General features: G+C 36.5%; 1 protein-coding gene across 7 annotated transcripts; it reads left to right on the top strand.

Annotated features, from left to right (window-relative positions):
* Positions 1 to 1,360: 1,360 nt before the first annotated feature.
* LOC132274814 (uncharacterized) lies at positions 1,361 to 11,289 on the top strand. 7 transcript variants are annotated; one of them, XR_009470517.1, is made up of 8 exons: positions 1,361 to 1,442; positions 1,744 to 2,279; positions 3,723 to 4,160; positions 4,982 to 5,501; positions 7,475 to 9,075; positions 9,280 to 9,366; positions 9,571 to 9,645; positions 9,920 to 11,289. XR_009470517.1 is itself a non-coding variant. In XM_059776151.1 (5 exons), exons 2-5 carry the CDS (start codon positions 1,757 to 1,759, stop codon positions 8,667 to 8,669), a joined length of 2,676 nt encoding a protein of 891 aa, XP_059632134.1. In that variant the 5' UTR covers positions 1,361 to 1,442; positions 1,744 to 1,756; the 3' UTR covers positions 8,670 to 9,241. The 7 variants fall into 7 exon arrangements, 1 of the variants encoding a protein (XP_059632134.1); XR_009470518.1 differs by having other exon boundaries at positions 9,571 to 10,055; positions 10,862 to 11,289; XR_009470520.1 differs by having other exon boundaries at positions 7,475 to 8,995; positions 9,571 to 11,289.
* Positions 11,290 to 12,878: the final 1,589 nt, after the last annotated feature.

Here is a 12,878-nt window from a genome sequence, read left to right as displayed (position 1 = left end):
ATCGACTTTGTGAAGATGAAGACATAGAAAGTGACTGCTCTGAGCTAGCATCATTCTCAGCATTCTCACATGTGGTGCCCTTTTGATCATATGTCATGTCTTCAGGATTCACAGCATAGGATGTTGAACAAGCTTCAAGTTTTGCAGTGGGAACTGAATGGGTGAGTGCTCTAGCTAATTGTTTGGTTTGCAGAAGAGATAATCCTTTTGAGGCTGAGGTAGAGTGAGTTGATGGGGAGTTAATGAATGCTAAAGGTGGAGGAGGATCAAGTGAGATGGAGATGGTTTGTTTAGCAGGTGCCAGTGGAGAAGTATTTATTGTGATATGGTCCTAGCTGCGAATAAAGGATGGGATATTTGGCTGAGTTTGGGTTTGAGAACTTGCCAAAACTGTGCCCTTAGAAGATTGTGGCTTTCTAGATGGAACCATTTGCCATGTGGATTGAGGTAAAAAAACTCCAGGGCAATGGGAAGAGGTGTGTCCAATCCTTTTACAGGAAATGCAGAAAAGTGGCAGCCCCTCACACTCTACAATAATGTCAACCATCTTCCCATCATTCTTCTTCAAGGGGAAGGAATACACCAGCGGAGCATTAAGATCAATTTCAATTCAAATCCTTACATACTTCAGTTTGTGCCTACCTTCTGTGGTTTGATTAGCATGCAATGGTCTGCCTAAGGCACTTGCAATGTGACTAAAACCCTTTGCCGTCCAGAATTGAATTGGAATTTTGAAAATCTTTACCCAAACAAAATTGTAAAATACTTGATATATGTTTTTGAGTTTATTTATTGTGGCAACAAACATTCTCATTTTATCAAAATATTAAAATTACCTGATCTGGTAGTCTGACATGAAAATTATAGTGTTGAAGTAGTCCCAAGCAACACATAAATTTATTATTTTATCAAAAATACCTGTATTCGTGCGTATTTTACCCTTTATGATTAATTTTTGAATTGAGAAATTAAATAGTATTGGGTAAAGATATTTTTGTTAAAACAATTACCTCACATGTATTGCATGCCAACACTTTAAAACTAAAATTTTGTAACTTTTTGATGAGTTGTGGTGGTTTGTTGCAAGAAAACAGTACAGGTGTTTTTTTGCATTACTTTTTATTTTTATTTTTTTTATGGTACAGGTGAGTTTAGTTCAATTTGACACACATACATGCATGATACAGGTATATACACATGCCTTAAAAACACTCATATTTCTATTATTGGACTAATGTAATTTGGATAGTTTGATTTGGTATGCTGGAATACCCCGATTGGTGGTGTACAGAATCATTCTGTACCTTGTCCGCAGTGAATTATATCCAAGGGATCAGATGCTTCCCACTCCACCGTACCATCCAAAATTGCAAGTATCCCCCCTTTCCCTTCCTGCACAGTAAACCCTAACATCCCAAAAAGAACTTCGCCACCAGACAAAGGTACCCCCCTCTCTCTCTTTATATGTATGCGCACATACACACACAAATCGCGCACATACACACACAAATCGAACAGGTTTAAGCTTAAATCTCAACTCAATTTTGATCTTTATATACGTGTGTATACATATAGTCGGTAAATATTATATTCCGTATTGTATTAGAGTGTTGTTGTAGTTTAAATTGTCGAGGAACTATTGACTCAAACTAGCGTGCTTATGGAAGTTATGGTTAATTGATTGATTGATTTCACTAGGGTTTGCGATTATAAGCTTCTAGGGTTTGTTGTGATTTGTGACAGTTAGGGTTTTTCAATGGCTGATCGCAACTTGGCGGTCGTGAAACCAATATGGATGAAGCAAGCAGAAGAGGCGAAGCTGAAGAGTGAGGCCGAGAAGACTGCTGCGGCGAAAGCAGCCTTTGAGGCCACGTTCAAGGACGTGGAGAAGAACCGTGAGGCGGCTTCGTCGGATAGTGATGGTGAAGAAGAATCTGAGGACTTGGCGAACAAGCCGATTGGGCCGGTTGACCCAGCCAAGTGTGCGGCGGCTGGGGCTGGGATAGCCGGTGGAACGGCATGCACACCATCATCTTTTATGGTTGTGACGAAGGATTCTGATGGAAGGAAGGTACCAAACGGTGGTGCGCAAGTTAAAGTGAAGGTTTCCCCTGGAGTGGGCGTTGGGGGCTCCGAGCAGGATGGGATTGTGAAGGATATGGGTGATGGGACGTACACGATTACCTATGTGGTTCCAAAGAGAGGGAATTATATGTTGAGCGTTGAGTGCAATGGGAAGCCAATAATGGGTAGCCCCTTTCCAGTGTTTTTCAGTGCAGGTACTCATTTCAAAATTTTTTTTTGTCAATACATATGAATATTATATTAAACATAAATTTGTCAATTTGTTGTGAATATGATTGAGAAGTTTTGCGATTTGTGTAATACTTGTAATTTCTCCATGGTATCATTCAATTAGATGCTCTTCAGTGTAGGTGTTATTTTAGCAAATCTTTGTATATATAATAAACATGAAAATCTTGTTAAACATAAGGAAAAAAGATATTTTTCTTAACCGTCAAATCAAGGGTCCTAAATATGGATACATTGCCATGGATATTTATGATGTTGGAGATATTGCATTCCAACAAATATTTACAAAAAGAAAAAGAAATTAATAGAAAACATGAATTTTTGTAGCAAAACTTTGATACTTGAGTGAGTTATAGGTGAGATTTTAAGTTGTTCACTGAGACGTGACTACCTTATTGCTGAGAATCTAACTTAAAAAATCCAATATTTCAAGTCATTAATCACCAAAAGGGAAAAAAGAAGAGGAAAACAAAAGAAGAAATGCATAAATGCAGTGTATGCTGTGTCTAAATTTCAATAAGTGGCTAGGCACTGGGAGGTTCTCATAGAATATTGATCTAGATAAATCCGTTAATAGCCATTCAACTATTCAAATACCAATATGACAGTTTAATTGGACTTAATATTTACAAATATTTGGCACCCCCTAGCATTAGATAGAGTTTCAAGGGGTCTGAAGCCACTATTAGAAAATCCTGTTCAGAACTAGAATGCTTGTTAGACCTACATATGACAATAATTTGGACATATTAGTTTGACAAAATTTGATTCTAATGCACATGTGTACAGAATTCTTGCAGTTAAGTTTTGCATTACCGGCTCATGTCTAATAGTTCAGAAAGACTTGTCTCCAGCCTGAGCAAATGAGCAATGTAATTCAAAACGAGATCTTGAACATGTATTGTGCATAAAACATCAAGCAAAATGAGATCTCCATTTGAGATAATCAACATGTCAAGATCTCCTTGGAGAAGTTGCTTAATTGAAATGGACAGCATATAAATAATAAGAACTATAGATGCTCAACATATTGCTGAAGACATCGAATATCTCGATGCTCTTTTGCGTACTGATTAACATAACCTGGTTTGTGTTGTATGTATAATGTAATTAATGAATGCATGCTGCACAATTTTTTTGTTAGTTTATTTAATATGGGAAATTTTGTTAATGTTGGGAGTACTTTGAACGATTTTTGAATTGTATGTGAAATGCATAATTTTTATTTGCTTGATATGGAACAAAATGCTTTGTTGTCATTTTCTCCTTGAAGTGCACTGCTAAAGCCAACCAAATTCAATTCTAAGCTTTTCATGATGATATATTCATTGTCGATTTTTGTTTCTTTCCTATATCTCAAATTATTTTAGTTAGTGAATAATTTTGGATCTTGAACATGTACTGTGCAGGTACTACTACTGGAGGACTCCTGGGTTTGGCTCCGGCGGCCTCATTTCCAAATTTAGTTAACCAGACCATGCCCAATATGCCAAATTATTCGGGTTCCGTATCGGGGGCATTCCCTGGTTTGCTTGGAATGATTCCAGGCATTATTCCTGGTGCTTCAGGAGGAGTGCTTTTGCCTGGAGTTGGAGCATCTCTTGGAGAAGTTTGCCGAGAATATCTTAATGGTCGGTGTGCAAAAACAGATTGCAAGTTCAATCACCCTCCTCACAATCTCCTGATGACTGCTTTGGCCGCCACGACCAGCATGGGGAATGTCAGTCAAGTGCCCATGGCACCATCTGCAGCTGCAATGGCTGCTGCTCAGGCAATTGTTGCTGCTCAAGCCCTTCAAGCCCATGCTCATGCACAAGCACAAGCTCAGTCTGCCAGGGACTCTTCTGGTATTTTTTTAGCTTTTTATGCTTTTAATTTAAATGACATACGCTTGCTGGCTTATATAGCTATTTTCTACCGTCCTTATTCCATGAAAATCACATTTATCATAATTGGACTGGCCGATTGACCCGTTTTGATGGCTGGTTCACCATTCACCCGTTTAACCATCACCTTAATTGGCTGACTAGAGCAGTGTAGAGAAGGTTTATTATTAAAATGTTTCAAGATTGAACGAAGAACATATTTTTTACTAGTCGATTTTGTCTTCCCAGTCTCAAATCAGAGGTGAAGTGCTCAATTCTTCACGCGCAGGCTGCCACCTTAAAATTCCTTTATTTTTTAAATTATTATTATTATTATTTAAAATATATAAGCGCACACAGTTGTTTGGTGCAACCCACGCTGGGTGAGGATTGTACCCAGGGGTGTTTCGTTTAATAACTATGCTGAAAAACAAGGTTTGGTCATCATTGTTAATTAGTTACCGAGAACTGAAAACGACAGTATTTGCTTGTTTTATTTTTCTAGATAACATATCTTATTCATTATTAGTTAATGCAGTTGATAGGTTTTGCATTCTTACAAGTACTCACCTGACAAGATTGTTGACTCTTCAATTACCTATCATTTTGGCGTTCTTGTATTTGCTTCTATATATTGTTGTTTTTTAATTTAATTTAGATTTTTTAATTTTATTATTATTATTATTTTTAATTTTATTATTATTATTTTTAATTTTATTATTATTATTTTTTATGCCGTGTTTCTGATTTCGCTTGATTATTTGGGGCAGAGTTCCTTAACATTCTCGTTTTCTTCTTTTCAGGATCAGCTGACAAAGAGGGGAAGGCTGATTCCTTGAAGAGGACTCTACAAGTTAGCAATCTCAGTCCACTTCTCACAGTGGATCAGTTGAAACAACTTTTCAGTTTTTGTGGGACAATTGTTGAATGTAGTATCACTGATTCGAAGCATTTTGCCTACATAGAATACTCAAAACCTGAAGAAGCAACTGCTGCTTTGGCATTGAACAATATGGATGTTGGGGGTCGTCCATTGAATGTTGAAATGGCAAAATCACTTCCACAAAAACCAGCTCTTTTGAACTCACCTCTTTCTTCATCTTCTTTGCCCATGGTGATGCAACAAGCTGTGGCCATGCAACAGATGCAATTTCAGCAGGCCCTGTTAATGCAACAAACAATGACAGCACAGCAGGCAGCTAACCGAGCTGCTACCATGAAGACTGCAACAGAACTAGCAGCAGCTAGAGCTGCAGAAATAAGCAAGAAGCTGAAAGCCGATGGATTTGGAAATAATGATGAGGAAACAAATCGAAAATCTAGGTATGTTAATGGTTCTATAATGAGAAGATCCTCTAGTCATGTTTTCTATAAATTGCTTTTTTGAACATTGAAACCTTCAAATGGAGGAGTGGCTTTATTATGAATCAAGAAAATATTTCGTTTGCATTAGTTGAATTTGAATGATGCCAAACTTAACAAAATGTGGGCTGACAAACTTGGGAAATGATTTCATCAAGCAGATGGGTCTACCATGGTTAAATGTATAGGTGTTACGCATAGTTTTCAGCTAGAACCTTTTTTACACTGTTGTCATTGCTTGGATGAAGACAATGAAGATTTTGGTGTTTTGAGGTTCTGAAGAAAATTAATTTGTGGTTGAAAATAGTTTTAGGTGGACAATCATGAGTTCTGTTTGAGTACACTTGTGAATAAGTTATGATATCTTTTTATATTTATCAAAAAAAAAAAAAAAATTTATGATATCTTTTTATACAACTAACTAATTTGTCTTTGAATTTAAATTTAGGATTGCCTGGGATAGAAGTGCATATACTTACAAGAAAAAGAGATAACAATCCCTATGCTCTATACTTTTGTAGTGTTCATGTATTCCCAAGCTGACATATTATTCATCCATAATGCTATTGATCAAATATTCATCTAATGTCAAGTACTCTTGACCAAAAACTTGTTGCAATGTTTTTCCCATTGGTTAAATTCATGTACTTTTTAAGTTTACTTATTCTAATCCTTTAAAATATTGATTATGGAAACCATCAACTCCTTTTGCTTCTTAGTTAGTGTTAAACGTCTGAAACGATTTCACTTCGTCCCTAATTGATGTTAATGGTCTTTATGATCGTAAGTGTTTTCTATGATCCTTGTAATATAGATATCCTTTTGCTTGTCCCAAATATTATTACCCATTGGGATTCTAGAACTGTGAATTGTTTGTGAATCATCATTTTCCCCTTCATTTTTAGTTAGACTTGAACATCTTGGATAGTTCTGTTTGGTTCTCAATTGCTTGTAGTAGTCTCTTGTGATCCTGGAGCTGTGGAAGATCTCAAGGAACGTTGCAAAGCTTACCAAGTGTTTTCAAACATCGCTTGGTACTGGGTTGTGGACTTCGTTTATCCCTATAATATTTGTTTTTTAAGAATTACTTCATAATTGTCTGAACTTAGGAATAATACTATGAGGAACTCTTGATACCCTTGGTACAACTTTTTGAGAGATCGCTGTGATTGACCATCTCTCTTCTTTTTTCCTCATTCTATTATGGCTTTCTTGTTTGAACCTACAACTTGGCATTGCTATATATTGTGGGCCCATCCTTTTGCCCAGGGGCATTTTCATTTTCACTAAAGAATCATGGTGATACAACCATCTTTTTTAGGTGCCTTACACTTGATGAGAGGTACAGTGGATGGTTTGATGACCTTGGTCAATGAAACAGTTGAAGGATATACGCCTTGTTTGATGTAGAAATTTTTTGGTTTAGGCAATTTTATGCATCAAACCTTCAAGGACTATATCTCCTGTCATAATTTGGTCTTATGTATTTCTACATTCTTAGTATACTTTTTTCCCCAAGAAATTTCTACTAAAATGTAGGGTAAAATGTTTCACAAACTTTGACGCTAAGTTTTCCCCCAGTGTAAAGGATGCAAGGTGTACCCCAAACTGGAGTTGAACATGTATGGATATGTTGTTCTTCTGATAAAGTGGAGGTGAGAGTTTCACTGATGGGTTGGCCACTTGATTTGGTGGCCCCAAGAATTTTCTTATTGACGCGATTAGTTGTACATAAAAGAATTTAATGTAGAGCTGACACAGTTGTAAAATTTGATTTTTTTTTTTTTCAAGTAGTCATTTGTCATTTGTGGTATCGTGTTTGATATAATGACAATATACTATGTTATTGGATTTTTAATTTTTTTATTGGGCTTTTGTAATTCCTGGGATACTTTGATCTTGACTGATAAATGGGTCAATGCTAATGTTCACAGGTCACCATCCCCCACCACCCGTGCTAGGTCACCATCAATCACTCGTGGAAGGTCAAGATCCAAGTCGAGATCTCCTATCAATTATCGGCGAAGGCGGAGATCTCGTTCTTACTCGCCTCGATACCGTCAATCAAGAGATCATAGATCAAGATCACCATTAAGATCTCGCCATTACTCCAGCTATGAAAATGGACGACGGTCTTATAGGGACATTAGGGATGACGGTGGCAGAGGTAGAAGAAGGGATTCAGGTAGATCACATGACCACCATTCTTCTGTTTCAAGGAGAAATAGGAGTAGGAGTATGAGCCCTCGAACGAGGAAGTCATATCGGGGTGATTCAGACTCACCAAAACATCGTCGAGATAGTTCAACACACAGGACGAGGAAACCATCGCGTGCTAGTTCAAAGTCACCAGGGCATAGAGGAAGTAGGGCGTCCCCGAGAAGTGATGATTTAATTAAATCAAAACACAGAAGGCGTTCCAGGTCAAAATCTGCTGAAGTTAAGCATCAATCCAAGGATAAATTAGATGACAGCAGAGAAGAAAAAACAAAGCATCGGAGTAGAAGACGGTCGAGGTCAGTATCAGAGGAAGGTAAGCATCACAGAGGAAGTAGGTTATCCCCAAGAATTTTGGATGAAAGCAGATCAAAGCACAGAAGGCGGTCCATGTCAAAATCTCCAGAAGATAAGCATCACTCCGATAATAAAAAGAAAAGAAGCAGAGATGAGAAATCAAAACATGACAGGAGGCGGTCCAGGTCAATATCTGCAGAGGGTAAGCGTCAGAAAGGAAGCAGGACATCCCCAAGACATTTGGATGAACACAAGTCAAAATATAGAAAGCGCTCACGGTCAAAATCGTCTGAAAATAGGAGTCGTTCAAATGATAATAGTATAGAAGAAAGTAAAGATGAAAATTTAGAGCATCATGATAGAATACCTGTCAGATCTGATGATTCCATTGAGGAACCTGCATTGCATTCAAAGGATTTGACTGATGAGAAGGATGAAGGGATATCAGTTTCTTTAGCAGCTGCTTACAAAGAGAGCTCCTCGATTATGGAAGACTACAACTCAGAAGGCAGAAGTGACGAAGATAAGCATAACAGTTCTAGAGGGAATGGGAGCAATTATCATGAGAAAAATGAGGTTACCAATGAGGATCAGTATAATGCTGAAGAAATATGAACTGAGTAATGCAGACACTATAATTTGAAGAGTTTCCTCAGTGGGAGATGATTTTGGACATTACATCTACAGTGGAAAGTTTGGTCTGATTTAGAAAGCAAGTTGAGATTCATATTGAAAAATTTATCCAAGTTTTTCTAGTGGGGAAAGAGGTCCTGCTTAGTGGAAGAAGGGCTGTCTCTTAGAAGATCGCTTGGTGTTCCGTTTGGTGCTCAGAATTTTTCTGTGGATTTTTGGCTCTTCATACAATAAAATTCTGTGTTTGTTTTCTTTTGCAGGTTCAGTGGTTACAGATCGGCTATACTGTCTGAGCTGATCTTATCATGGTAAGAGAATTTGAAGAAGCTTTCTGTTCCCCCTCTGGGATCGACTGTGCAATGTTTTTAGAGAACTTTAACATCATGATGTACGTTGGACAATATAAGTATTCATCTCTATCATTAGGTTGTGAATTTCGTGATTTAAGTGTCTTATCTGGAGGATTTTTGTGACTCTTAATGGTCTGTTTTTCCTTTGATATTTTAATGATCTGTTAAAGAACTCCGATGCTTTGTGGAGTCATATCCTTGATACAGTGTAGGGTAGGGATTTACATCTTAAACAATTGCAGGCCTGCTTGATCTAAATAAGTTGCTGCATTTATGCCCTTTGGCGAAGATGGCCATACTTCTATAAACTGAGAAGACGAACATGCACTGTAGGTTTGCTTTCCAAATGTTCATTCCTTGAGTCTGTGATGTGCATTTTTTGTTTTTTCAAATTTGCTTACAGTGAGGAGTTAGGTGACAAGTGTATTCCCTTCGAATGATTTTTTTTTTTTCATTTCTTATGTGGCCGGTAAGGCTCCATTTTATTTACCTTTAATGGTGTGGTGGGCCTGCTGCATTCCAAACACATGCAGGTTTTAGATGCTGGTCTCTATTGGCGCTTTATCAGATCAATTTGGCAGGGTTGTTTTATCTGATTGCATATGAAGGTATGCAGTTGCGGATTTTGGTAGTTCATGACAGGAGCTCTTGCTGTTAAACTTTCAAGGAATTTCTTTATATTTGGGAGTTTAGCTGGATATTGTTTGGGATGTGAAGATTTCTTTATGAAGTCTAAGTTTTTATTTTTATGAATATTGTTTAAATCTTGTACCTTACTTCCTCATCTTCTCTTTTCCCCCCCTCTATTTCTCCCTTATTCTATTCCCCTTTTCCATTTTCTTCATTTTCTTTCTTTTCCTCCTTTGGGAATTGTTTGGTTAGGTAAACTACTTTTAAAGTCTACTCCAACCAGATGTTGCTGAGATGACTAGCGTCAATGTTGCACCATGTTGAGTATGAGCAGATTGGCTGACTAATATACTTAAATTCATGCTGAAATTCAAATATTTTATAACAGGTAATTCTTTTGTGAAATTGTTGAATTCAGATATGAAACTTAATATGTCGTTCGTAGAAGCTTCAGTTAGTGTTGGCCACTTAGATGTGTGCCTATTGACCATGCGGATCCTTATGAAATTTGGGTGTTTTTTTGATCTATATTACTTGTCCTACATTAAAACTTGTATGTTACTTGGGAATTATTAGTGTACCTTTCTTATTTGGGGCTCGGAAAAAACCTACAATTTTTTATTTATTTTTATGTTGAATAAAAAACGTACAATGTTGCTGCATGCTTTATATATATATTTCCACTACCCCCACAAAGATCGTGATCGTCTCTATTGCTTATGACATGACCACAATTTTCATCGTCTGTGGCTAGTCATTCTTTTTCTTGGGGACCTGTAGCCCAGACATCTAGTTTTGTTTCAACTATAAGAGATCATATATGACATTTACAAATGTGACTAATGCATGTTCCCAAGGCTCCAGTTGATTGCTTCTTGTAACTAACATTCATGATGGGGAGCGGCAGAGAAATCGCTCTCGTCATGATCCTGCTGTGTCTAATTTTGTTCTGAAAACTGTAATTTGTCTTTGATAAGTTTGTCCCATTTTACTCTAGTTTGTGCTTGGTTTCATCAGTGTCTGAAACCTATATATTTTTCTGAAAACTGTAATTTGGCTTTGATAAGTTTGTCCAACTTTACACTAGTTTGTGCTTGGTTTGTTATGTGTCTGAAACCTATATATTTTTCTTCTCTCTCTTGGCATTTCTTCTTCCCCAATCCCCCCCTCCTCTCTGTTTCTGTTGCTTGGTAGGATATGCTGTGGATGTGGACTGAAGGCTGAAATTGTGGTTCCAAACTCCGGGCTTAATGCATTTAGCGCGACATTGATGTTACTTTTTTTTCCTTCTCTTTTTCTGTCTTCCCCCATCTTTTTGTCCTTTTTTTCTTCTTTTTCTCTCTTCCCCCATCTTCTTTTTATCCTTTTTCTTTCCCCTTTCTTTCTTCTTTCTTTTTCTTTTCTTTTCTTTTTTTTTTTTTTTGGTTTGTTTGTTTTTTGGTGCAAGGATGATAGCTCTAGATGAAGGAAATGTGCACCGAGCTGAGGAGATCCGCATGTAGTTTTCTTGACCACTATTTTTAGAACTTGATCTTTTTGGTTTGACTTAACTGTGGCGTAGTCTGCTATTTTCAGAACTTTTATCTTTCTCTCAGTAAATACTATTTTGAGAACTTCATCTCTATGTGTTTTGCTCAATCGCAGCTTAGTCTGAATTTATAGGTCTACTGCCATGATTTCTAGACAAAATATTTGATGCTATGCTAGATATATGCATCAGTTGTGGAGGAATATTGTTTCGACGTGTTTCGAAAGGTCATAGATCTTATGTTTTTATCGTATTTTGTGAAAAACAAGAGTAATTTAACTGCTTTTAAAAAGTCAAAATGTTGTCAATAGCCGAAGAAATTTGTTGTGCTTTGGCTTGCACTGAACTGGGTTTCATAAACATCATGAAAATGCCATTTTAATTCGTGTTGCTTATGCAATGGTATGTTGTTTTTATGGGTGCAACTTTTTTCTGAATTATATCATACAGGCCTTGCGTTCTTGATTCTCTCTCTCTCTCTCTCTATATGTATGTGTGTGTAAATAGGATACTGGGACTCTTGAAAAGAAACAATGCATATTGGGGCTGCTCTTATTATTAACCTTTTAGCGTCTGTTTTAAAATAAGATGGGGCGTTATGGTATTGTTTGTTTGGGGCTTTGTACTGTGTTTTTAAGTCTTGTTTAGCTTTGAAAATTTGAAATGTGTTGTTGAATGTGCCTTTAACGTAATAGAATTGCTAGATTATTTATTTATTTTTATACATTATACAATGATTAAGATAATATAATTTATATATCCTTCTCTTCTTTCATCTCTTCCGTCCCTCCGAATCCAAATATTGAGGGATGCAAAATAGTGGGTGGGAGGAATGTTTCATTCATCCGTTGTATTTTATTCTCTTAAATCTTTTTCTCGAGACTTGTTTTAGCCTTTTATTACTCATCTCTTCCCTTTCATCGACTAGAAAATTGAAGATTTTTAATTTTTTTTTAATTATTAATTAATTCCTGGGTTAACCTGCTATTACATTAAACTAAATTACGTCCTTTTCGAGTTCTATAAAGTTTATAAGCTAGCACTTTCACAACGGATTATTATAACCTTGATCAAAGTTTTGTTTGTACAACATACACAAGTTGGCTGGATTTAATGACGATATCAAGATTTTTTGGATTAAGTGTAGTTGCCTCTCAACGTCAATGAATTGTTGTCTTCGGTACTACCAAAAACATGCGAAAATTTTAAACCTTCAGTATCCGAAGTCATTTTTTAATAAGCAATAATTTAACAACTTTTGGCTTCAAGTGCTCAGCAAGTATCAGAGCTGAAATCTGAACATGTGGTAACAAATCCTTTAATGTTTAAGCAATTGTCACAAATAAATTTTCCTTTAAATTTTAATTATAACTTTTTGAAACATATTCCTTTTGAAATTTCTTTCAATGTAAGATGATAGATAACCCAACTTTTCAATCGAAAACAAGGAGCGCAGTTTTTGATTGAAATTTCAAAGGGTCAATGAGAAAAAATGGTACTTTTACATTGAAGTAATATACCAAAATAAAATGTTCTTTTAAATTTTAATTTCTTGGGGCATGTTTTTAAAATTTCAAAGTGTTCTAATAGGTGTACCTAATTTTTCAATTGAAAACAAGACACGACTGTTGGGTGCCTCACAAAGTCAGGGTGTACACTACGAGAAAAACTTAAACGCTTCTG

The sequence above is a fragment of the Cornus florida genome, unplaced genomic scaffold (genome assembly GCF_030987335.1).
Source record: "Cornus florida cultivar Cherokee Brave unplaced genomic scaffold, ASM3098733v1 CherokeeBrave_3.0.0_Hap2_Chr09, whole genome shotgun sequence".
Classification (NCBI taxonomy): domain Eukaryota; kingdom Viridiplantae; phylum Streptophyta; class Magnoliopsida; order Cornales; family Cornaceae; genus Cornus; species Cornus florida.
This window is presented reverse-complemented; position numbering and strand designations above follow the sequence as displayed.

Bases quoted from the DNA above. Each gene is read 5' to 3' on its own strand.
- LOC132274814 (XM_059776151.1), top strand. From the start codon at position 1,757: ATGGCTGATCGCAACTTGGCGGTCGTGAAACCAATATGGATGAAGCAA. The intron at 4,161-4,981 runs GTATTTTTTTAG...TCTTCTTTTCAG, and splicing joins GTCTGCCAGGGACTCTTCTG to GATCAGCTGACAAAGAGGGG. The intron at 5,502-7,474 runs GTATGTTAATGG...TAATGTTCACAG, and splicing joins GAAACAAATCGAAAATCTAG to GTCACCATCCCCCACCACCC.